The sequence below is a fragment of the Adiantum capillus-veneris genome, chromosome 25 (genome assembly GCF_014529385.1).
Source record: "Adiantum capillus-veneris isolate H3 chromosome 25, ASM1452938v2, whole genome shotgun sequence".
In the NCBI taxonomy this organism is placed as follows: domain Eukaryota; kingdom Viridiplantae; phylum Streptophyta; class Polypodiopsida; order Polypodiales; family Pteridaceae; genus Adiantum; species Adiantum capillus-veneris.
This window is the reverse complement of record NC_140955.1, coordinates 30,994,086-31,020,177: the sequence shown is the minus strand read 5'-3', so window position 1 is coordinate 31,020,177 and position 26,092 is coordinate 30,994,086. Positions and strand designations below refer to the sequence as shown.

Here is a 26,092-nt window from a genome sequence, read left to right as displayed (position 1 = left end):
ACTTACAAAGTTACAGAGAACTAACGCTAAAACACTAAGGAGAAAGGAAAGGAAAGGAAATAAGGGGGAGGGAAGGGGGGGGGGGGGGGGGGGGGGGAGGGAGGGGGGGTTTGTGGGTTCAGATGAAATCTCTCATCGGTCGTTGTCGGATCTCATCGACCTCTTCCATGGTCAGAACTCTGGTTGGGCGTCTTGCATGTCGAGCTAGAGTGATCTGTATCTTTTGTTGCAAGCTTCGTCGGTAGTGGGAGACCCCCCGAGGTCGTGGAGGTCTGGATCTGCCAAGTTCAGTGGCTCTGTCAAGCAGTGTACCTCTAGTATGAGTAGGCCGTAATGACTGCTCCGTTTGCTCTCCTCTGTCTGGTGTAAAGAACTCTGCGATTCGTCTCTGAGACTGTCTTTCCCCTGATGCCCTCAGCAAGCTCTCCCTAAGTCTGCGCAGCTCTAGTAGGAACAATCCGAGACACTTCTGATCCTTATATCTCATGACTCTAGAAAAAGGTCCGAACCCTTCTCTGAACAGGCAGTGGAAGTGTCCACGTATCTCATAGTATGCCGGGCAGTGGCATGTGTAGTGCAGCTCTGTCTCTGGCTCTAAGTTACATAGGTGACATATCGTGGCTCTTGCCGGCACCCCTCGAAATCGGCCAGTCTCAATTTGGAGCTGATGTGAGGATGTGTGTATCTGTCCAATAGTGCATCTTATCCCATGAGATAAGTGTGTATCATGTATGCTGGCCTAGTCACAAAGCCGTCCTCCGTGAGTTGGAGAAGATGCTCTCTGTAGAAGGCCATCTTCGTGCCCAACCCCTGTGTCGGCTGTATCCATGTGCTCCTGGTATTTAGCTGAATCAGATCGTGACGTATGAGCCTGGTGATCTCTGGTCCGTGTGAGGGACAAGGAGGGTGCATCCAAGGAGTATTGAAGCGGAGGTAATCTGTCCATGTTGAGACCATGCGACTGGAACCATGATGCCATCTGTCCATACCAACATGCTGTATCGCCTTGTAGAGCTAGTTGTCGAGATGACTCCAGGGAAAGCTGAGCGTATCTGTCTCTGGGGAGATCCCATAGACCGTGCATAAAGGAAACTGATCTTGTCAGTGCCTCCACCACGAGGGGGGGGAGGGGGGCGGCTAGCTCGGCTCGGATAATCTCATGTGGTACTAAGGCCTTAGCCCCAATCATCGGAGCGATCATAGAGACCAGAGGCCTCTCCATACATCTCCATCCATCTGTGTTGCCAGATCTCCCATGGTGGTCTACGAAGGGTCCCCATAATTGAATTCCATAGCATAGCTGGAGTCACTAGAGTGTCAAAGAGCCAAAGCATTGTTCGCGGTTCCTGAAACTGAACCTTCGAACACATCCTCTCCAGTCCTCCCAAAGCTGCATATGCTCTCGTTAGTCTAGTCTCTGATGCTCTCCTTAGTGAAAATACCGGTCCATCGAATACTACCCCAAGATAGGTATATGCATCTGTGTACTCCACAGTCTCCTGGCCATACATAAATGTGGGTGCCGACCTCCTGACCCACTGTGGTGTGGTGTTGAACACCATAACCTTGGTTTTCCCCAGATTGACCGACAATCCACTGTCGCGAGCAAATGTATGCAGAGCATCCAAATGACGCTGCATCCCCTTTGGGGAGTCTGAAATCAGCACAATATCATCAGCATATGGTAACAGCGGAATCCATGTCCCTGCTAGCTGAGCCCCCCTGTCCCCCTGCCGCTTTACATAGTCTGGAAACTCATCCACCTACATCCCAAAAAGAGTCGGGGATACTCCAATAGTGGAGTGGACCATGTCAGACATTCCCTCATTGGTGCGTACCCGCCCCATCACTGTCCTGTATAGAGCCAGAATACCCCATATCAGCTCTGTAGGCACACCCATGTCCTTAGTCTGTGTATAAGTCTGGCTCTCGGCACTGTGTCAAAAGCTTTGCGGAAATCCACAAAGCTACAATAGATTCTCTTGCCATGGTGTCTACCCTCCTCAATAATAGCTCTGAGTGTCAAAATCTGGTCAAGAGTGGAGAAACCTCTCCTGAAACCTGCTTGCCCTGGTGCTCTTATTCCCTCTCGCTCTGCCCATCTACTCAGCTCCTGCTCAAGAATGGATGCATACAACCTAGCTAATGTGTGGCCAACCATGATGGTGCGATAATTCGCGGGAATCATGGGATCTCCTGACTTCAAAATAGGCACAATCCTAGACATACTCCAGGTCTTCGGGAAGCCTTCATACATGGCTCGATTAAACATCATAGCCAAGAGCTCTGCAAGCATATCCTTGGCATGGATGAAGTGCTCTGCTACCAGACCATCATGATCATGCGCTCTCCTTGTCTTCATCTTGTCAATGGCTTTCCTTGGCCTCTCGGTGGTAAAGAAAGGACATGTCTCTAGTGGGTCCGCAGAGGTGGTTGCCCTGATGCTGTGTAGAGAGATGTGGCATATTCCCCCCATGTCTCAGTGGAGTGATCGCTGGCGGTGGTGAATGCTCGTGGAACAGCATGCTTCGCCTGAGTCCTGCGACTTATAAATAGCTGATATAGATCCCGCTCTAGCTGAGATAGATAGGCCCTTTTCTTTCGTCGCACTAGGGGGCGAAAGATAATCCGTGATTGCCTATGTATGGTAATACCCGTGAGCACTTCCCTCTGTAGTTTGATCCTCGTCTCTCTGCACTCCTCATCATACCAACTGTTCTGGGGCATGTTCCCAGATCGTCTCCGCGTGGGCTGGCTGTGGGGGTATGCCTCTGATGTTGCATCATGGAGCATCTCTGTCAATATCTGAGTGAGTTCATCTAGTGGCCGTCCCGGCTCCTGGGTGCATAGCTGCCCGTATATTTCATCCATATACACAGAATCCGTCTCCCTCATGAAGGTATACCGAGTGTGTGTGGGGACCTCTCCTAATGGAGCTGTGCTGAACTGAAAGGTCAGGGTGAAAGACACGATAGCATGATCAACTGCTACTCCAACTGGCCTAGTGCACAGAGAGAGAAATGAAATGTTATATTAACGTCTTCAAAAGGCCATAATGACCTATGAGACCTGAAAGTTACAAAGTGGTGGATCTGATACAAAGTCAGAGTAACAAAATAACCTAACAACAGTACAAAACAAAGATATATACTATGGGGTCCTAAGCTGGTTGATGTGAGTTAAGCAAAAACTAAGCAAAAAAATGCGCGGCTTGTTGGGATAGCTGAATCAGAAGAGATCTAGCATCGGTCGTTGGCGAATCTCATCAATTTCCTCCATGGTTAGTAGTCTGACCGGGCGTTGTGCATGCCTGGCCAGCGTGCTCCGAATTTTCTGTCGTAGCCTCCGTATATGCTGTGTAGTTCTTCGCAGTCGCGGGCGCTTGGATTTCCCTAGTTCAATCGCTCGGTCAATCAGTGTGCCTCTGGTGTGAGACGAGGGGGAGCTTTGCTGTGGGGGTGGCTCTTGCGGCTGTCCCGTGTCTGCTCTGAAGGAGTCTGTGATCCGTCTTTGAGACTTGCCAGCCTCGCCATTCATCTGGCTATCTCTGTGTCTGCGCAGCTCGAGCAAGAACAAACCCAGGCATCTCTGATCTTCGTATCCCATGACACTTGAGAGTGCTCCAAAACCCTCTCTGAACAAGCAATGGAAGCGGCCTCGTATCTCGTAGTAGACGGGGCAGCGGCATGTATAGTGTAGCTCAGTCTCAGGTTCCATGTTACATAAGGGGCATGTCCTGTCCTCTGCTGGTACTCTGCTGTATCTCCCAGTCTCAATCCGCAAGTGGTGAGAAGATGTGCGTAACTGGCCAATAGCACATCGTATCCCATGAGATAAGTGGGTATCCATGTATATGGGTCTCGCCACAAAACCATCTTCCGTAAGCTGGAGGAGGTGGTCTTTGTAGAAAGCCATCTTCGTGCCCAATTCCTGTGCTGGTTGTATCCATGTCCTTCTGGTGTCTAGCTGGGTCAGGTCTTGGCGGATGAGCTTGGGGATTTCTGACTGTGTAAGAGTGAGAGATGGTGCATCCAATGAGTAATGGAATGGTGGCAACCTGTCTATGCTGAACCCATGTGCCTGAAACCATGATGTCATCTCCCCATATCAGCATGTTGTATCTCCTTGTGTGGCTAACTGTCGAGAGGATTCAAGTGCTATGCGAGCATATCTGTCTCTAGGAAGTGCCCATGTGCGGTTTATGAAGGAGACTGATCTGGTGAGCGCCTCCACCACAAGTGGGGGGGCCGCTAGCTCTGCTCGGATAATGGCCCGTGGTACTGATGCCTTGGCTCTAATGAGCCTCGAGATCATAGAGACGAGAGGTTTCTCCATGTTCCCCCATCCGTCTGAGCGACCCAGCCTCCCGTGGTGATCCAGTGAAGGTCCCCATATCTCGGTTCCATAGAGCAATGCTGAAGCCACCAAGGTGTCAAAGAGCCATAGCTTCGTCCGGGGCTCCTGAAACTGAACCTGCGAACACATCATCTCCAGTCTCCCCAAAGCTGCGTGGGCTCTAGTAAGTCTGGTCTCCGCTGCCCTTCTGAGTGAGAATGCAGGTCCGCTAAAAACCACTCCAAGGTAAGTGTAAGCGTCTGTGTACTCCACAGTTTCCTGGCCATATGTGAATGTAGGTGCTGACCTCCTGATCCACTGTGGGGTGGTATTAAACACCATAACCTTGGTTTTACCCAGGTTGACAGACAAACCACTTTCGTGGGCAAACGTATGCAAAGCATCCAATTGACGTTGCATTCCCTATGGGGATTCGGAGATCAACACTATGTCATCAGCATATAACAGAAGTGGAATCCATGTCCCTGCCAAATGAGCACCTTTATCCCCATCGCTGTCAATGTAGTCAGAAACCTCATCCACATACATACCGAAAAGAGTAGGAGAGAGCGGGCAGCCCTGCTTCACCCCAATAGTGGAGTGAACCGGTGTAGAAAGTCCCTCCGGGGTGCGTACATGCCCTACTACTGATCTGTACAGTGCCATGATCCCCCAAATGAGTTCTGTGGGTACTACCATTTCCTGTAGTCTGCGCATCAGTCTAGCTCTGGGTACCGTGTCGAAAGCTTTGCGGAAGTCCACAAAGCTACAATAGATCCATCTCCCATGAGATCTGCCTTCTTCGATGATGGCCCTGAGTGTTAGGATATGGTCAAGAGTAGAAAAGCCTCTCCTGAATCCTGCCTGCCCAGTTGCACGTATTCCTTCCCTCTCTGCCCATCTACTCAGCTGTTGCTCCAGAATGGATGCATACAACCGTGCTAGTGTGTGCCCAATCATAATAGTGCGATAATTCCTAGGCTCCATGGGGTCTCCTGATTTGAAGATAGGTACGATCGTAGATAGGCTCCAAGTGTCTGGTAGGCCCTCACACATGGCCCCGTTAAACATAACTGCTAGAAGCTCTGCTAGTAGGTCTTTGGCATGCATGAAATGCTCAGCGACTAGGCCATCATGATCATATGCTCTCCTAGTCTTCATCTTGTCGATAGCTTTCTTCACCATCTCAGCGGTGAAAAAGACACATGCGTGTGGGCATGGATCGGGGGGGGGGGGTTGGGGAGGGACGGCTGTCCAGGTACTGTGTACAAAGATGATGCGTACTGCCCCAGGTCTCTGTGGAGGAAATAGCAAGGGGGGGGGGGGGGGACTGCTCATGAAAGAGCTGCCACGCCTCGAGCGAATCCTGACTCGAGAATAGCTGATATAGATCCTGCTCGAGTCGAGCCAAAAAAGCCCTTTTCTTCCGCCGCGCCAGGCGTCGGAAGTCAATCTGTGACTGTCTGTGAGTGACGTCCCCCAACAACACCTCTTTCTGAAGTCTGGCTCTAGTCTGGCGGCACTCCTCATCGTACCAGATGTTCTGAGGCATGCTCCCTGATCGGCGGCTCTGCTCAGGTTGGGTGTGTGGGTATGCTTTTGCTGCTGCCTCATGTAATGTCTGTGTCAGTATAGTAGTTAGCTCCTCCAAAGGTCGCCCCGGGTCCTCAGTACATAGGCGTCTGTAGATTCCGTCCATGTATACAGAATCCATCTCCCGCGTGAATGTGTAGCGAGTAGGGGCTGCTATTCGTGGCCTGTGTGCTACACTGAACTGGAAGGAGATGGTCATCGACACCAGAGCATTATCCACTGCCACCCCGACCGGTCTGGGCTCAACTGTGAGGTCCTGGATACTAGAGATGAGATTCGGCTGTGCCATGACATAGTCCACTGTGGTGGCTCCATGTCTGTGTGGGAAGCATGTAAAACCTCCTGCAGCAGGAAATCTCTGTAGGCCATTCAAGATGGCCAATCCATGTGTAGTGCCCATGTCTATCAGGTGTCGCCCATACTCAGTATATTCCACATCGTGTGATAGTCTGAAAAGGCCCGTCTCTACAACATCTAGCTCTCTTAGCATCTCCTCTGAAGTATCATAAAACATTGCCTGGTGATGGGCAGTCCTAGCATTGAAGTTCCCTAGGATGATAATGTCACCGTCCCTAGAGAACTCCCATATGTCATCATCCAAAATAGAGAAAGGGGACTGTCCTCTGGGTGATGCATAAATTGATGTACTCGGGGGAAAGTAGCAAATAGCTAGATAGAGGTATCTGCCTGTCTCTGCTTTCAGTCTCACCCACATGTACCTAGCCTGCTCAACCCTGCGGGCTATATGTATTAGTGGCTGGAGATCTTCTCTAAATAGCACTGCCACTCCCCCCGAGCCCCATCCTCTGTGCTTTGAGCGTGTCTCCTGTCTGTAGGCTGTCTCCCACCTGTATCCACTGATGTGAGGCATGGATTGCCCAGGGGCCTGGTGTGTCTCAGAGTAAAAGATGATGTCTCTTCCAGTAAAGCTATCCTCAAAGGCACCCACATCAAGACGCATAGATCCATTGCAGTTCCAGGCAGCTACCTTGAGTGTTGTCCCATAGGTCTCGCACTGTCATGTGGAGCGTGGCTCTAGTATTACCACTTTTCCGTCTCGGTAAAAAGCGATCTTGCCTTTTCCCTTGCCGCTCTAATCTCCGGCATTACTTCCTGCATATGAGCGATCTGCGAGAGGGTGAGATCATCCCCGAGAAAGATGCCAGTCTCTTTAAGAGTTGGTCTTTTCTTCAAGAATGACTTCTTTGCTTCCATGGAGGGAAAACGGAGGATGAGTGCTCTTTCTTTTGAGGTTTCTCCACTGCCTCCATTTTTCTTTATGTTGCCCACTTTCCATGCCCTTGTGTGTGTCGGCTCATGAATCCCCATCAAGGCTGTGAGTTCTTTTACTTCTTCGTCCACATTGCCTTTGTCTTTAAGACCGCAGATTCTTACATGTAAAGCGCGCACCCTTCTCCTCTGCTCCTCCTCTAGTGTCTGGTTAATGATGTTGTTGGGTGTGGACGTGGGCGTTATCTCCTTGTCTTTTCCTTTCTTGGCCACCTTGATCCATTTCTCGGCTTCGTCCACCTTTTGTTGGGTTTTGGTAAGAACATCCACCCAAGAAGTCGTCATTTCTTTGTGCTGTTCTTCTCCCTCTTTGATGGCCCGTACTTGTTCCTTGATCGTGTTGATTTCTTCGATTACTGAGGGTTGCAGTTCGCCCTCTTCCAGTGTGTTTCTTGATCGGGCTTCGGCGAGTTCTTTCTTGAGTGACGCGATCTCTTCCTCTTGGGTCGTCACTCGGTCTTCCAGCGTGCTTATCTTGCTCTCTTGGATCAGCACACGTCCTTCGAGTATGTTTATTGTGCCCTAGAGATTGCGGTTCATCTTGGTCATGGTCTCCGTCATTTCCTCTTTGGATTTTTGAATGGCATTCTCTAGGGGGTCGGCTTTATCGTTCGTCTTCCTCATGCTTGATTGCCGTCCGCCAAGGGGTCCCTAAACGCACGTGTACCCACACTAGCAGCGGGCGCGGTAGCTGGGTGAGTGGGGTGGCGCGGAGCTGGGAGAGAGTGCACGGGAGATAGACGGAGGGGGTATCAAAAAGAACTAAGATAAAATAAAGTGAAATGGTAAATTAGAGTGCAGACGAGAGATAGAGAGAGGGAGGGGGGTATCAAGAAGAAAGAAAGGAAAATAAATAGAATAAAATGGAATGAAATGATATGTTAACGCCTTCAAAAGCCCAAATTGACCTATTAGAGCAAGCATATACAACAACGGGAATCTGTTAAAAAAAAAAAAAAAACGACTTCCTACGCGTAGGAGAAGGGGGCGGACATGCTACGCTTAAAAAAAGAGGGGGGGGGGGGGGGGGGGGGGGGGGGGGGGGGGGGAGGGCATCCTACGCGTAGAGGAAGGGGGGACATCCTACGTGTAGAGGGTATAGAGAGAGGGGGGTACTTTGCGGGGGAGCAGGGCGGGGCTGTGCAGGCAGAGCGAGGGGGAGGTGGGCGGGGTTGCGAATGCAGCGCGAGGGGAGGCGCGGCAGAGGAGGGGGGGAGCAGGGCGCAGCAGAGGACCAGCGCGGCAGGGTGCAGGCGGAAGAGGGGCAGCAGGGAGGAGGTGCGGGGAGTGCGAGGGGCAGCAGGGCAGGGGAGGGGAGCGTGAGGGGCAGGGGAGAGAGAGAGAGAGAGAGAGAGAGAGAGAGAGAGAGAGAGAGAGAGAGAGAGAGAGAGAGATTACACGATCACAGGTACTGGTATTTGAAGGCAAGGAACCCTCACACTTCACTTCGCTTTTCTCAAGAATGTTTATTATGAAGGTGAAACTTCAGTTGGTGTAGCTCATTCTGTAACTTTGTGTACAATGATTCAACAAGGGATTCTCTCTTTTTTGGGTTGTTACAGGGAGAAAATGTCGATACAGGAGTAAGATTGTTTCAAGTACAGCAATCTGGTCCTCACAATTGGCAGGCTGTTGAAGTTGAAAGGGTAAGTTAGAATGGTTGTTTCATGTCGTAGGTAATGCAAGACGGTGATACTATTAGACCTAGTGTTCACCACGGTGAGCTCTTTCTCATCTCCTATAGGTTGAAATGACGTTAGCTCTTAAGTCTTTTACAAATTTTCCAACTGTAAATTCCTGTGCAAACGAGATTTTTAAAGCATTTGTGGATGTATGATTCTTGTTTTACTTCATGTATGATGCAGGATGCCACATCATTAAACTCATCAGGTTGCTTGTTTCTACAATTGGAGACTAGTTTGATGATGTGGTTTGGAAAGTTCAGTACAATAGAGGAGCAAGAAGCAACAGAGATATTGGCACATTATCTTCAGGTTACTTTCTTGGCGAGTGTCGATATTGGAATTGTGCTTATAGCCTGTCTTTTGTTGTCTTCAAATAACTTAATGATATGTTTATGCTTCAATTGACATTTCGTTTTCTGTAGCTTTTTCTAGCTCACGAGAGGTCTGAGTGCTCCCAATGACTGATATTAAGGAAAACCTTTGCTTTCACTAGATAATGACAGGTTCAGATCCTCTTTTGCACCGAGTTACACCCCAGCACCTAAGGCTTCCAATCTTCTATACTCATGCTATACCTCTACATGACAAATAAAACATAATCATGCAAAATGGGTTAACAAATTAATAGCATTTAGGGACACATTCTTGTTTATGATATACACAAACCAAAGAGTTCTTTTGGTGCCAAGAGGGTGATAGCTGTTCACTTTTCTCAACAGCCTGATGCACTATCAACGGCGACCTTAAAGGAGGGAGCTGAATCAGAATTGTTCTGGGAAGAATTGGGAGGCAGAAAAATACACTCCAGTCATCGGGAGCCAAAAGAGAGTGCTAGAGATCCTCATTTGTTCTCGTGCAGCATGGAAAATGGTAAGAAAGTTACCATCTGTTTCAACTTATATTTCGCTAGGCTAGCTTTAATTTTAGCTAATGAAAAGGCACTTACGTCATTTTACTTTCTTCCCCTTTTCGTGAGATCTTGAGGGAGTTTTTCTTTTGCTTTCCTTGCACAGGGCAATTACAGGTACTAATTTGTCACTATTCATAGTTCTCTTTGTGATTTTTTGCAAATACATGGAAAATTTGGGCTAAGTTTTTTTTTTGATGTACGAGTTTGGTGCAGGTGGCAGAGGTGTTCAATTTTATGCAGAATGACTTACTGAGCGATGAAGTCATGATCTTGGATGTTCACAGTGACATTTATGTTTGGGTCGGCCAATTTGTCAATGCAAAACTCAAGTCAAAGGAGATAGGGCAGGTACCAAAAAGAACATTTCATGTCTTGTTGGCACTTCTTGCCAAGACTCTCTGTTCTAACAGTGTGACTACAGAAATATGTTGAGCAAGGAGCTCGATATGATGGGCTATTATTAGAAACTCCGTTGTACAAGATAGTGGAAGGATATGAGCCTCCCTTTTTTAAACACTTTTTCCAATGGGATGACTCCAAGGCCACGGTGAGATCATTTAGTATTTGAGTTATTTTAACCTGCTGCTCAAAAGGTTGTTTTCGCTTTTCAGTAGGTACTTATTATTCTGGTGCCCCAGAAACATCTTAATGCGTTCCAAAAAAGAGTTGCTGCATTGAAAGGACAACCAGTGGATTCATCAAGAGCTCAGCCAGTGGATGTATGTGTCTACATTAAGAGCATTAATGAACTGTTTGTTCGTGGTTCTAAATTTTGGTCATGGTGAACAGGCAAGAAGGTCTATGAGGAGGCATTCGATAAGTGGTTTTGAGAGTCCAAGCGAAATTTTGTCCACAATTGACAGAAGTAGGATTGCCCGGGGCTCAGCTCTCAAAGCAGAAAGCTCTCCAGAGAGATCTTATACTCCCAAGACCAAATATGGGAATGGCCGGTCTCCCGGCAGCAGATCACCTGCAGTATCTGCTTTGTCATCCATGTTTGAGTTCCAAGCAACCAGAGAGGTAATTCCTACCCCCAAGCTTTCCAGTGTCCGCACACGGCATGAATCACTCTCGACAACTCCAACCCCTTCCATTAGCTCTTCTCCAAGAACACCGAGGCCTGTAGCATCACCAAGATCTCCGGCTATTGCTGCACTGGCATCTGTTTTTGAGCCTTATAGTGACAAGAAGCTGGACTTCGCATGGCCAGGTTGATAAATGCTGCCTTGTTAGCTTCTTCAGTTTCAGTATGGCTGTTTTCAATATCTTCGTGGATTTTCAATGTGTGTGGAATCTAATAGCTTGCAAAATTGACTCATGTTAGGACTGAAAAATCGGAGCGATGAGAAAGCAAGCAGGGATTTTGAGGCCCGTATTCCCCGATCAACAAAGGAAGTCAAAGCAGTTGAAGAGTTGCCATCTCAGGCTGCTGAAGTCCATGTGGAGGTGAACAGTGGAGGTATAATGTATCATCCATATGAGCGTTTAAAGGTCTCATCTCCCAATCCTATTTCTGGCATCGATAACTCAAGACGGGAGGTGAGTTGACACAACCTTAGTACTGTTTCATCTGTTTAATCCTGCAAAATGATATTAAGCTACGTTCTTGGCAGGCTTATCTGTCGAATCAAGATTTCCAGGACACCTTTCGCATGGATAAAGACACATTTTACAAACTTCCCAAGTGGAAGCAAGACAAGTACAAGATATTGGTGGATTTATTCTGAAGTCATGGAAGCCATTTTCCTCAAAATTTTGTATACAGGGTACATATATTAGAATCGCTCTAATGTGACCTTTACAGATTGTAGTCTTCCATTTTCTGGCGTGTAATTTTTGCATCAATTTATCTGTTGTAACGGTATTTCTATCCCTAATTTCTTTTTTGTATATTTTGGAAAAAAATGTGCGTTTTTTTTTCACAACCTATCTTAGATACTAAGGTTGGAACTCACCCAGCCCCCTAAGCCTCGTTTGAACCATTGCTGTAATCATCAAAGTGTATCCTTTTTTTTACTATTAAGTGGGTGGGTTGATTGTCATAGGATTCTGGTTTCTTGGTGGGTTTAATAGGACCAACAGATTTAGGAAATAAGCACGTTTATGGTCGTCAAAAGCGTATGTGAAATGAATTTGAAAATGAGTTGTTTGAATCCAGAATATGCTGCGTGCACAGATGCAACAATGAGATTACATGTGCATCTTCGTTTTGACTTGGAGTCTCACTTTGCCTACAAGCACCCGTGCAATGGTTGAACAGTTGTGGTGCGATGGTTGAACAGTTGAGGAATTGCAAGAATGATCTCAGAGCAATCATGCAAGAGCCTGTATTGAGCACCTCTGTGGGCAAACCATAAAGGAAGGTAAACAAAGAAAGGGATTTGAAACAATCTCTGCTTTTGTTTCCGTTATATAGGGCTGTCAACTCTTTGGACACCCACATCAATGTCCTATAGAAAGAAGACCACCTGTGAGGCTTTAGAATGGCATCGTATCAAAGGAGGGTGAAAAGCTTTTGACCATGCCAGATGAAGCACCAATCTTGTCCATACAGACGCTCAAATTCTAATTTTGTTCAGCCCATGTACTTCACTATGAGGGGATACAAAAGCCTTCACACGTTTGCTCTCTGTTTAAGCATGGAGCAAAAAAATGTCTTTGTTCCCACTTTTCTCTTGGCCTTTTCCATGCATGTGAAGCAGAGGTATATCTACTTATTTCATGCCTATGTCAATCATTGATCTCAGACATGTGCTTCAGCCTTTCAAAGGCTTGCAAGTGTTCGCTACATGAATGGAGCATTTATCATAAGGATTCTCGTGACTAATAATGTATTTGAGCCCCATGAGTTGGATATTGTCTGATCAATTCTCTAATTTTATGCAGAGTCTCTATTGTTGACCAGAGTTGATTTGCTACCATCCTTGGGCTGTGAGGTTGGTGCCTTAAAGGAGGAGTTGGCTTGTAGTGACTGTTTCCCCCCCCCCTCAATACCTCCCCACAATACTACAAAGGTCTTGAGAAGAATCAAATCAATTTGGCTCTTATGTCTTTAGAGAGGAGGGCACTATAGTAAATTCCTTACATCTTCATGGAGTTCAATTTCGCCGTATGCCTATGATGGACTTTATTGTCTACATGCAAGTTGGTGCCTCATATGTTAATGTTGTACTCTTATCACGAGGGGAAGGTATCCCCGTGGTTTTTTCTGTAAATTTAGCAATCACACTTGTAGATTTGGAGTAAAGCAGTAATGTCTTACCTCATCCATGAGGTACATGTGGATAATGATTAAAAACCAATTGAGATGAGTGGTATGCTGGAATCGAACGCACTTCTACTTTGTTTTATCTTAATTTCCAAGACTTCTTTTTTTGCCTGTCAATGTTTGGCTTGGGGGACCTTGTTTGGATGGCATTTGTGCATTCTGTTGAGGCTGAATTTAATCGTGAATTTGGCAGATAATCATCAGCCCTTGGGGTTTGTATTATAGAATTTCTTTAGAAAACGAATTATAGCTAGTGCTGAAGGTATTGTGTTTCAATGGGTAAGGTGTATATTGTAGGTATTAAAGACAATGCCTGATGTTCTCTGCAATATTTCAAACTAAAGTGAGGTTGTGTTATGTGATCTAATTTTACGCTGTGGTATATTGATGCAAGGCTTCCTCTTATGTGGTTGCTTCTATATCAATCAAGGTAGTTTCATCTATGTATCTAAGATAGTAGTGGGAATTTATTTAGAAGTCTCAAGGTGATGGTAGCTTGCTAAAAACAAACCTTACTATTCTTTGGTCAAAGATCATTTGACTATTCCGAAGGATAATAGAATACTTTCTCTTTTTTTAAAGGTAGGGCTACACAATCATTGAAGAGAACTTTCTCTGGTTTTCTTTTTTGTGTTTTGATTGACCCATGCTATTTTTTAAAATGTGTTTTTAAATCCTTCAAAAGTTGGGAGCTTGTTGCAATTCTCTCCCCCCCCCCCCCCCATTTTGGAATGTGTTGATATAGTGAATAGACAAGCACAAGGTCCATGTTAACCATTCTATTTCTTGCAATTTGAATTTCGAAATTGTTAGTTTTTAGATTTGATATCAAGGATTATGTTCGACATCGTTTTTGTGTTGTAACATGTGCATACTATGAAAATAAACTCTCCCTTACTCCATGCTTTTGATGTGAGACCAAATGCTACAATGCACATAATGTGATGCGATAACAAATGCCACGGTTGCAGTCGTGTGTATATCTTGTTGGGCCAGTGAGGCTCTAGACGTCATGGCAATGTTGCCTGTTGTGTCACATTAAAACATGTCTAATTTGCTTTAGAAATGTACAAATGTCGAGTGTTTCGAGATGGCAGGCTTGTTTTCCTAGAAAGTTCAAAGTTGTCTCAAACTTCTTCTTGATGAGTTTAGCGCCAAAGAAGTGTTAATGTTTATGTTTTTAAGCACAGGTTTCTACAATTATTGGTAAGATTGTTCGTGTAGCTTTTCTAAATCTTCCAGTTGTTCTGACAACTCATGGCCGGTCTAGGGATTGATGAAGCGAATTTTTTGAGCAAGCTTTAGAGAGCTTTTTTCAAATATTTCTTGAGTGTTGTATTTTAGGAAAAAAGCTCGTCCATGAAGTGATTGGGACGATTGGATTGAGCTTTTTGGGGAGCTCTCTCTCTCTCTCTCTCTCTCTCTCTCTGCGCGCGCGTGTGCACACACACACACATAGAGAGAGAGAGAGAGAGAGAGAGAGAGAGAGAGAGAGAGAGAGAGAGAGATGAATGAAATGCAATGTTATATTAATGTCTTCAAAAGGCCAAAGTGACCTATGAGACCAAAAAGTTACAATGTCATGGATCTGAAACAAAGTCATGAGTAACAAAATAACAAACACAACAGAACAAAAATACTATGGAATCCTAAAGCTACTCGATGTAAACTAAGCAAAAGTAAGCAGCTGGCTGGGATAGCTAAATCACGGGAGATCCAGCACAGGTCGCTCATCAATCTCCTCCATAATTAGTAGTTTGATCGGGTATCGTGCATCTCTGACAAGAGTGATTCGAATCTTCTGATGCAGCCTCTGTCGATGCTGTGTAGTCCTCCGCAGTCTTGGGCGTCTGGACCTCCCTATCTCAATTGCTCGGTCGATCAGTGTGTCTAGTGTGAGACGAATGTGAGCTTTGCTATGGGAGTAGCTCCTCCAACTGTCCAGTGTTTGCTCTAAAGAAATATGTGATCCGCCTCTGAGACTAACTAGCCTCTCCTCTCATCAGGCTATCTCTGTGTCTGTGCAGCTCAAGCAGGAACAAACCTAGGCAGCTCTGATCCTCGTACCCCATGACTCTAGAGAGTGGTCCAAGACCCTCTTTAAACAGGCAATGGAGATGGCCTCGTATCTCGTAGCAAACGGGGCAATGACACGTGTAGTGCAACTCTGTCTCAAGCTCCATGTCACACAAGGGGCATGTCCTGGCCTCTGCTGGTACTCCGCTGTATCTCCTAGTCTCGATTTGCAGTTGGTGTGAAGATGTGCGTATCTGGCCACCAATAGCACATCATATCCCATGAGACAGGTGGGTGTCCATGTATCTGGATCTCGTCACAAAACCGTCTTCCGTAAGCTGGAGAAGATGCTCTCTTGCTCAACTCCTATGCTAGCTGTATCCATGTCCTCTTGGTGTCTAGCTGAGTGAAGTCTTGGCGGATGAGCCTGGTGATCCTGAACTGTGTAAGAGTGAGAGATGATGTATCCAGTGAGAGTACTGGAAGGGTGGCAACTTGTCTATACTGAACCCATGCGCCTGAAACCATAATGTCATCTGCCCATACCAACATGATGTATCTCCCTGCATGGCTAACTGTCGAGAGGACTCAAGTGCTAGGTGGGCGTATCTATCTCTAGGAAGTTCCCACACGTGGTCTATGAAGAAGACTGATCTATTCAACGCCTCAACCACTAGTGGAGGGGCTGCTAGCTTTGCTCAGATAATGGCAAGCGGTACTGAAGCCTAGGCTCTAATGAGCCACGAGATCGTAGAGACCAGAGGTTTCTCCATGTCCCGCCATCCATCAGTGCGACCCGACCTCCCGTGATGATAGAGGCCACCAAAGTGTCAAAGAGTTAGAGCTTCGTCAGAGGCTCTTGAAACTGAACATGTGAACACATCCTCTCCAATCTACCCAATGCTACATGGGCTCTAGTCAGTCTGGTCTCTTGTGCTCTCCTAAATGAAAATGCTGGCCCGCTAAAAACCACTCCAAGGTAATTGTAAGCATCCATATACTCCACGGTCTCCTGGCCGTATGTGAATGTAGGTGTTGACCTCTTGATCTACTGTGGGGTGGTATTAAACACCATAGCCTTGCATTTACCAAGGTTGACAGACAAACCACTTTCGTGGGCAAACCTATGCAAAGCATCTAGGAGACGTTGCATCCCCTCCGGAGAGTCGAAGATCAACACAATATCATCAGCATATAACAATAGTGGAATCCATGTCCCAACCAGCTGTGCACCTCTATCACCATCTCTCTCAATGTAGTCAGAAACCTCATCCACATACATACCCAATAGAGTAGGAGAGAGCGGGCAGCCGTGCTTCACCCCAATAGTGGAGTGAACCGGTGTAGATAGACCCTCTGAGGTGCGTACATGCCCCACTATTGACATGTATAATGCCATGATCCCTTAAATGAGCTTTGTAGGTACTCCCATCTCCTGTAGTCTGCGCATCAATCTAGCTTTGGGTACTATGTCAAATGCTTTGTGGAAGTCCACAAAGCTACAATAGATCCGTCTCCCATGTGATCAGCCCTCTTCAATGATGGCTCTGAGTGTCAAGATATGGTCAAGAGTAGAAAAGCCTCTCCTGAACCCTGCCTGCCCGGCTGCGCGTATCCTCTCCCTCTCTGCCCATCTACCGAGCTGTTGCTCAAGAATGGATGCGTACAACCGTGCCAATGTGTGTCCAATCATGATAGTGCGATAATTCCTAGGCTCCATAGGGTCTCTTGACTTGAAGATAGGTACAATAATAGATAGGCTCCAAGTGTCAGGCAAGCCTTCACACATCGCACAGTTAAACATAACTGCTAGAAGCTCTTCTAGTAGATCTCTAGCATGCATGAAATGCTCAACCACTAAACCATCATAATCATATGCTCACCCAATCCTCATCCTGTCAATGGCCGTCTTCACCATCTCAACGGTGACAAAGCACATGCAAGTGGGCATGGATTGGGAGGGCCGGGAAGGGGCATCTGTCCAGGAACTGTATACAAAGATGATGCGTACTGGCCCGAGGCATCTCTAGAGGTAATGACAAGGGGGGGGGCGTGCTCATGAAGGAACCGCCATGCCTCACGTGAGTCCTAACTCAAGAAATAGATCCTGCTATAGTCGTGCCAAAAATGACCTCTTCTTCCGCCGTACTAGGCGTCGAAAATCAATCTTTGACTGTCTGTGAGTGATGTCCCCCAAAAGTACCTCCCTTTGAAGTCTGGCTCTAGTCTTGCGGCATTCCACATCATACCAAATGTTCTACGGCATGCTCCCAGAACGACGTCTCTGCTCAGGTTGTGTGTAGATATGCCTCTGTTGTTTGCTGCATCATGTAATGTCTGTGTTAGTATAGTAGTAACCTTTTCCAAAGGTCGCCCTGGCTCCTCAGCACATAGCCATTTGTAGATCCCATCTATATATACAGAGTCCGTCTCCTGTGTGAAGGTGTAGCGAGAAGGTGCTACTTCTCGTGGACTGTGTGCTATCTAAACTAAACAAGAGATGGTCATCGACAAAAGGGCACGATCCTCCAGATCCTGGATACTAGAGATGACACTCGGTTGTGCCATGACATAATCCACTGTGTTGGCTCCATGTCTGTATAAAAAGCCTGTAAAACCCCCCACAGCGGGAAATCTTTGTAGGCCATTCAAGATGGCTGGTCCATGTGCAGTTCCCATGTCTATCAAGTGTCGTCCATACTGAGTATGTTCCACATCTTGTGGTAGTCTGGACAGGCCCATCTCTACAACATCTAGCTCACTCAGCATCTCCTCTGAAGTATCATAAATATTGTCTGGTGGTGGGCAGTCCTAGCATTGAAGTCCCCAAGAATGATAATGTCACCATCTCTAGAGAACTCCATCCAAAATAGAAAAGGGGGACTGTCCTCTGATGATGCATAGACTGACGTACTCGGGGGAAAGTAGCAAATAGCAATGTAAAGGTATCTGCCTATCTCTGTTCTCAATCTCGAACCTTCGACTTAGTTAGTCCATTCTAATTGTTGTGATCCTATCAAAGTAGGAATCAAAAACTCAAGAGTCAATAGAGAATCCAACTCATACACCAATTTGAAAGGTGTTCTATCTAAAGGTGACTATACCTACTAAGCTCATAGTGCCACACTCAATAATGTACAATTCCCAATCAATAAGTCTAGTGCATACATTCTTTGTTAAAACATAGCATAACACCTTGTTAGTACTTTCATAATGTCCAATAGCTTGTGGATGGTAAGGGCCAACTTGTTATGGATTACCATGAGTTTGTTAAACAAGTGATCAATCACCTAACTTCATTCAAGAAATGCATCCCTCAACTCACACTTTCATCAAATATGGAGTGAACATATTGTATGAGCAAAAGGTTATTGTTGTAGCATCAGCTTTCCAAATGTTCTACGGCATGCTCCCAGAACGATGTCTCTGCTTGGGCTGAGTGTGTGGGTATGACTCTGCTGCTGCATCATGTAATGTCTATGTTAGTACAGTAGTAAGCTCTTCCAGATGTCGCCCTGGCTCCTCAGTGCATAGCCGTCTGTAGATCCCATCTATATATACAGAGTCCGTCTCTCGCGTGAAGGTGTAGCGAGAAGGTGCTATTGCTCATGGACTGCTACATAAACTAAAAAAGAGATGGTCATCGACAGAAGGGCATGATCCACTACCACCAGATCCTGGATACTAGAGATGACACTCGGCTGTGCCATGACATAATCCACTCCATTGGCTCCATGTCTGCGTGAAAAGCCTGTAAAACCCCCCACAACGGGAAATCTTTGTAGGCCCCTAGCATTGAAGTCCCCTAGAATGATAATGTCACTATCTCTAGAGAACTCCGATATGTCATCATCCAAAATAGAAAAGGGGGACTGTCCTCTAGGTGATGCATTGACTGACGTACTCGGGGGGAAGTAGAAAATAGCATTGTAAAGGTATTTGCCTATCTTTGCTCTCAATCTAATCCACCTGTACCTAGCCTTCTCATCCCTGCGGGCTATATGTATCAAAGCCTACAACTCCTCTCTGAATAACATTGCCACTCCCCCTAAGCTTCGCCCTGTATGCTTTGATCGCGTCTCTTGCCTACAGGATGTCTCCCATCTATATCCACTGATGTGAGGCATAGATTTCCCAGGGGCCTGATGTGTCTCAGAGTGAAAGATGATGTCTCTTCCAATAAAACTATCCTCAAAAGCACCCACATCAAGGCACATAGATCCATTACAATTCCAGGCGGCAACTTTGAGTGTGGTTCCAAAGGTCTCGTACCATCATGTGGCGCGCTGCTCTAGTATTACCACTCTTCCATCTCGATAAAAGTCAATCTTGCCTTTTCCCTTGCCGCTCTAATCTTCGGCATTACCTCCTGCATATGAGCAAAATGCAAGAGGGTAAGATCATGCCTGAGAAAGATGCCCGTCTTCTTAAGAGTTGGCCTTTTCTTCAAAAGTCCTTCTTCGCTTCCATGGAGGGAAAACAAAGAATGAGTGCCCTTTCTTTCGAGGTTTCCCCATTACTTCCATTTTTCTTGTTGCCCACTCTCCAAGCTTTTGTGTGCATTGGTTCATGAACCCCCATCAAAGCTATCTTTGCCTTTAAGGCCGCAAATTCTCACATGTAAAGCGCGCACACGTCTTCTTTGCTCCTCCTCCACTGTCAGATTAATAATAGTGGGTGTGGATGTGGACGTTATTTCCTTGCCTTTTCCTTTCTTGGCAACCTTGATCCATTTCTCGGCTACATCCGCCTTCTGTTGAGTCTTTGTAATAACATCCACCCAAGAAGTCATCATTTCTTTGTGATGCTCTTCTCCCTCTTTGATGGCACATACTTGCTCCTTGATCGTGTTTAGTTCTTTCATTACTTATGGTTGCAATTCTCCCTCTTCAAGTGTGTTTCTTGATCATGCTTCAGCGAGATCCTTCTTGAGTGACGCAATCTCTTCATCTTGAGCCGTCACACGATCTTCCTATGCATTTATCTTGATTTCTTGGATCAACATGCGTCCTTCGAGCATTTTTATGTGCCCAATAGGTTGCGGTTCATCTTGCTAACGGTTTCCATCATTTCTTCTTTGCACTTTTGAATGGCATCCTCTAAGGGGTCGACCTTATCATTCTGATTCCTCATGCTTAATCGCCACCAATGGGAGCCCCACTATGCCACACTATGCGCACATATGTTTTCACATTATGCACATATGGTGTTTCTTTTCCCTCTCTCTCTCTCTCTCTACATGTGCAGGTTTTCTCTCTCTCTACGCGGGTGATTTTTTTTTCTCTCTCAACGTACGCAAGTTTTCTCTCTCTACGTCAGCAAATTTCTTTATTTTTTATTTTTCCTCTCTCTCTCTCTACACGTGCAACCTTTCTCTCTCTATGCGGGTAATTTTTCTCTCTCTACACTTTCTCTCTCTATGCTTTTTACCGCTCTTTCTACGCTTAAATTTCCTTCCACTTCTCTCTCTACCAACAGGTCCTTTCTTTCTCTCTCTCTCTCTCTCTCTCTCTCTCTCTCTCTCTCTCTCTCTCTCTCTCTCTCTCTCTCTGTGTGTGTGTGTTGTGTGTGTGCTGCCCCCACCCCCTCATTGCTGCTCACCCCCCCCCCCCTTGCTAGCCCATGCGTAGAGAGAAAGTTGGGAGGGAAATTAAGTGTAGAGAGAGAGAGAGAGAGAGAGAGAGAGAGCGCTGGATAACAATAAAAAAGCTCGCTCCAATTATTTAATCACTTCATGGGCGAGATCTTTTTCTGATATACGGCATCCAGGGAATATTTGAAAAAAGCTCACTTTGGAGCTTGCTCAAAAGTTCGACTTAGTCGGTCCATTCTAATTGTTGTGATCCTATCGAAGTAGGAATCAAAAACTCAAGAGTCAATAGAGAATCAACTCATACACCAATTTGAAAGGCGTTCTATCTAAAGGTGACTATACCTACTAAGCTCATAGTGCCACACTCAATAATGTACAATTCCCAATCAATAAGTCTAGTACATACATTCTTTGTCAAAACATAGCATAACACCTTGTTAGTACTTTCATAATGTCCAATAGCTTGTGGATGGTAAGGGCCAACTTGTTATGGATTACCATGAGTTTGTTAAACAAGTGATCAATCACTTAACTTCATTCAAGAAATGCATCCCTCAACTCACACTTTCATTCAAATATGGAGTCACCATATTGTATGAGAACAAGGTTATTGTTCTAGCAGCAGCTTTCCAAATGTTCTACGGCATGCTCCTAGAACGACGTCTCTGCTCGGGATGAGTGTGTGGGTATGCCTCTCATGCTGCATCATGTAATGTCTGTGTTAGTATAGTAGTAAGCTCTTCCAGAGGACGCCCTGGCTCCTCAGTGCATAGCTGTGTGTAGATCCCATCTATATACAGAGTCCATCTCCCGCGTGAAGGTGTAGCAAGAAGCTGCTACTGCTCATGGACTGCTACATAAACTAAAAAAGAGATGGTCATGGACAGAAGGGCATGATCCACTGCCACCAGATCCTGGATACTAGAGATGACACTCGGCTGTGCCATGACATAATCCACTCTATTGGCTCCATGTCTGTGTGGAAAGCCTGTAAAACCCCCCACAACGGGAAATCTTTGTAGGCCATTCAAGATGGCCAGTCCATGTGCAGTTCCCATGTCTATCAAGTGTCATCCATACTGAGTATGTTCCACATCCTGTGATAGTCTGGACAGGCTCGTCTCTACAACATCTAGCTCTCTCAGCATCTCCTCTGAAGTATCATAAAATATTGTCCGGTGGTGGGCAGTCCTAGCATTGAAGTCCCCTAGAATCATAATGTCACCATCTCTAGAGAACTCCCATATGTCATCATCCAAAATAGAAAAGGGGGACTGTCCTGTAGGTGATGCATAGACTGACGTACTCGGGGGGAAGTAGAAAATAGCATTGTAAAGGTATTTGCCTATCTCTGCTCTCAATCTAATCCACATGTACCTAGCCTTCTCATCCTTGCAGGCTATATGTATCAAAGGCTACAACTCCTCTTTGAATAACACTGCCATTCCCCCTAAGCTTCGCCCTGTATGCTGTGTTGGTATTCATGTCTCTGTCCGCCCATGCCTCCGTTGGCTATGAACAACAATGTTCCTTCATCTAAGCTATATCTTCCTTCTCCTGCTGCTTGTGCAGCTGTTGGTGGTCCTGTACTTCCTATCATGCTCCATGGTTCTGGTGTTGAGGGTTCTTCCGGTGGATAATTGACAGAGTTTGTCGCATATCCGTTGGGATCTTCATAATATGCATGCATAGGTACCAAAGCCTTATCCTCTGATTTGGTTACGGTTGGTGTGTATCTTAGACCGACTGGTCGTAATCCTGGTAGGGGTGGTTGTTGCCCCAACACCGATTGTGGTCTTTCTACACCTACAGGTCCTGGTAGGTTGCCTCCTTGATACCTAGGCATTGGTGGAACTTGAGGAGAAGCTACCGGAGCTTGGGGAGCGTAAGGTCTCTCTCTCACATATCCCTTGTTATAATAACATTCCTCTGTCCCATGGTTTGTCAATTTTTGTTCAATAGCACACCACTTGGGCTGTTTAGCCAGGGGTTTGACGTACACGTTAATCTTTTTTAGCACTTCATCTACAAGTTGCTCTTGGTTTACAGCTACTTATCCCTTCGATACTGTCTTAGAAGACTTGCTTCCACTCTGTTGTGAAGATGAATCGTCATCAAGGTCCTTGAACTCCCCCTCTTTGTAGACCGCACAATTGTCCACAAGGTAAAGAGCCTCCTTGGTCAACTCATTCAACATCGTGCTTCTCTTCATATGTAAGTCTTTCTGGAGATCCGCATTCCTTAGTCCTTGGATGAATATAAGCATAAGTGTGGATTGAGTTGGTAGTTCTTCCACAGGACAGAACTTAACATATCTTTTTAGTCTTAGGGCTGCCTTTCGTACAGATTCCCCATCTTTCTGTTTGAATTTATGGATTTGTGAGACGGTATTATGAGCTATCCCCCTTTGTGAGAATTCCTCGATAAATTCGTCAAACACTTCCTCCATAGACTCAAAGTCTCTACGCTCTACAGAGTCAAACCAAGTGGCAACGTCATCCTCTAGGGTTAGTCCAAACTCTGCAAATTGGGTAGGGAAGTCTAACACCTCTTCAGCTCTAATTACACGCACAAAGGCTGCTACATGATCTCGTGGGTCTCTGTTTCCTGTGTATTTCTTGTTTACCCATTTGTGCAGTTGAAGGTCTAATTCTACAATGGTCTACAAATCTCATCATTGGATCTCCACGTCCTAATTGATATACCTCCTCAGGTCATCTGTAGTAAGCTGTGTTGGGGTATAAAGCCCAATGTGGTCGCCCAGGTAAGTGGGCGGGCCGCCAGGTATGTACACATATTCTTTTGTTAAAACCTAATAAGAACTCACTATGCTCTACACATTACAATAGAGCGAGTTCACCATATCGTCGTGCTCTTCTTCTCGCACTCTCTCTCGCGTCGCGCTTCCGCTCGTACTCCTTCAACTGGTATCAGAGCTAAGATCGAGGCTCGGGGCAGCACTGCAGGAGGCTAGAGTCACCAACTCAGATTGGAGTGAAATTCGACAGGCAAAGACACGGCCTCAAATCTCGTGGGCGAGCCCGAAGGGCTCGGTGTTGTCAGAATTTCATTCTGACGTCATCTCGGCCACCGTTTGGCTTCGACAAAGGTCTGCGTAGGCCATTTTCGACTACGTGGTCTCGGCGGGTGCAGATCCGACTCTGCAAATTTGGGGTTTTCGGCCTACGACTGCAGGTGTTGAGGATATCGACACTCCCAGAGTGTTGATTTGTTGCTGTCTACACATCGAAGGACGGCTCATAGTTCTTGGAGGCGTGTCACATACGACACGGGCGCATCTACACACAGACTGTAGGCGATATCCACTAGTTCATCAGGTTGATATTGGTTCAGAGGTCAGTTTACAGGGGAAACTCTACCGAATTTTTCCCAGGAAAGTAAACCACTGTGAAGCGTAGCTGTGGCTGGATCACAGGACACTGCTCTTTACAATATCAAGAAGCTGGATGGAACCAATTTCCCATTGTGGAAGAAGCAGATTTGGCACGTGTTGGTACAAAAGAAGCAGATAAAACCTACAAAGCTCAAGGGGATAAAACCACAAGATATGGACGAAGATGAATGGAGCGAAATGGATGAATTGGCACTTTCTACCATTATGCTGACTTTGGCAGAAAGCGTTTACTTCAATGTAGCAGACGAGATGTCGGCTTATTAAGCATGGTTAAAGCTGAGTGATCTTTATGAGAAGCAGAGTGCAGCTTCACAGGTATACTGGCTTAAGAAGCTTGTTGACTTGAAGATGAAAGAAGGGACACCTATGTCCAATCATCTAAATGAATTCAACACAATCTATAGCCAGTTGTCAGCGCAAGGTGTCAAGTTTGATGAACCTGTTAGAACTATGTTCCTGTTGATCACATTGCCGGAAAGTTGGGACACTTTTCGCACAACTTTGAGTAATTCTGCACCTCCAGATGGTTTGAACATAGCAGGTGTAGAAGGAAGTCTGCTTACTAAAGAAACCAATAGAAAGACAATGGGCAAAGGCAAAGGAACAGCCTTAGTTGTCAGGGGAAGGACAAAAGAAAAGTACAAAGGTGGAAAGAGGAATCAGTCTCGTAGCAAGTCCCGCAGTGCTAAAGGCAAGAGTGACATAGAATGCTACCATTGTGGCAAGAAGGGTCACATGAAAAGAGACTGCAAAGAATGGAAAGCAGAAAAAGGCAAAGAGAAAGTTGAAGACCATGGTGAGAAGAACAAGTCCTCAGTGAAGATTCAAGAAATAAATGTGACAAACATTGTTGCAGAGGATGACAGTCTAGTGTCAGGAGACATCTACTTCTTGAAGAATACAATGGACTCAGCTCTTCTTACAGCATCTGATGGAAATGCACTGAGTGACTGGATTATAGACTCAGGGGCATCACTTCATGTGTCTCCAAACAAGGAGTGGTTTACTTCTTATGTGACCACTAAAGATCATGTTCGGCTAGGCAATGGGCAGACATGTGAGATCTTAGGTGTTGGAGATGTTCAATTGAAGTTTCAGAATGGCTCTTCTTTCACGCTGAAGAATGTGAGACATGTTCCCGCAATTACAAAGAGCTTGATCAGCACAGGTTTACTTGATGATGCTGGCTACGTCACCACTTTTGGACAGAACATGTGGAAGATATCCAAGGGTTCTATGACAGTAGCACATGGAGTAAAGTCTGGAGGACTTTACATGATTTATGTATCAAATGTCTCTAAAAATGTAATCAATGTAACCGAGCAGCCGAACGTTTCTTTGTGGCATAGCCGGTTAGGACATATGTCCAAGAAGGGAATGGAAATCTTGTCTCATTCTGGTTATTTGCTTGGCTTTTCATTTAATGATTTTGAATTCTGTGAACATTGTCTGTATGGTAAGCAAACACAGCAGCCACATAAGCATAGAAGCAGTAAAAGAGATACACAGTTGGCACTTGCTCATAGTGATTTGTGTGGACCTATGCCTAACCTATCTCTAGGGGGAGCTTCTTACTTTATGACATTTATAGATGATTACTCGAGGAAAGTATGGGTTTACTTTCTCAAGCACAAGGATGAAGCATTTAGTGTTTTCAAAATGTTTGTGACACTTGTGGAGAATCAGAGTGGTAAGAAGCTTGAATGCTTACGCACTGACAATGGTGGAGAGTATGTTTCAAAGGCCTTTCAGGACTTTTGTGAGTCAAAAGGTATAAAACGTGAACTTACTGCTCCTTACAATCCTCCTCAAAATGGTGTTGCTGAGAGGATGAATAGGACCATACAAGAGAAGGTCAGAAGTATGTTGTCTAATGCACAGCTACCAAATGGGTTTTGGGCTGAAGCTGTATCAACAACTGTTCATCTTGTAAATAGATCTCCTAGCAAGGTTTTGCAGAAGGATTCAGTGCCAGAGATGGTATGGT

The 26,092-nt window shown here is 45.8% G+C and overlaps 1 protein-coding gene across 6 annotated transcripts in view; it reads left to right on the top strand.

The window, feature by feature from the left end:
- LOC147424654 (villin-4-like) overlaps positions 1-13,198 on the top strand; it is a 60,566-nt gene extending 47,368 nt beyond the window's left edge. For 4 of the 6 annotated variants that reach the window (XM_086500498.1, XM_086500501.1, XM_086500500.1 and 1 more), the window contains exons 13-23: positions 8,627-8,695; positions 8,781-8,864; positions 9,084-9,212; positions 9,623-9,773; positions 9,917-9,927; positions 10,027-10,161; positions 10,235-10,360; positions 10,452-10,532; positions 10,603-11,023; positions 11,138-11,352; positions 11,427-11,690. In XM_086500498.1, coding sequence (XP_086356624.1) covers positions 8,627-8,695; positions 8,781-8,864; positions 9,084-9,212; positions 9,623-9,773; positions 9,917-9,927; positions 10,027-10,161; positions 10,235-10,360; positions 10,452-10,532; positions 10,603-11,023; positions 11,138-11,352; positions 11,427-11,540 — 1,536 coding nt within the window. In that variant the 3' untranslated portion in view covers positions 11,541-11,690. Of the gene's footprint in view, positions 1-8,626; positions 8,696-8,780; positions 8,865-9,083; positions 9,213-9,622; positions 9,774-9,916; positions 9,928-10,026; positions 10,162-10,234; positions 10,361-10,451; positions 10,533-10,602; positions 11,024-11,137; positions 11,353-11,426; positions 11,691-11,971; positions 12,177-12,699 lie in introns of those variants that run through there. The other 2 variants (XR_015186473.1, XM_086500499.1) reach the window with 2 other exon arrangements.
- Positions 13,199-26,092: the final 12,894 nt, after the last annotated feature.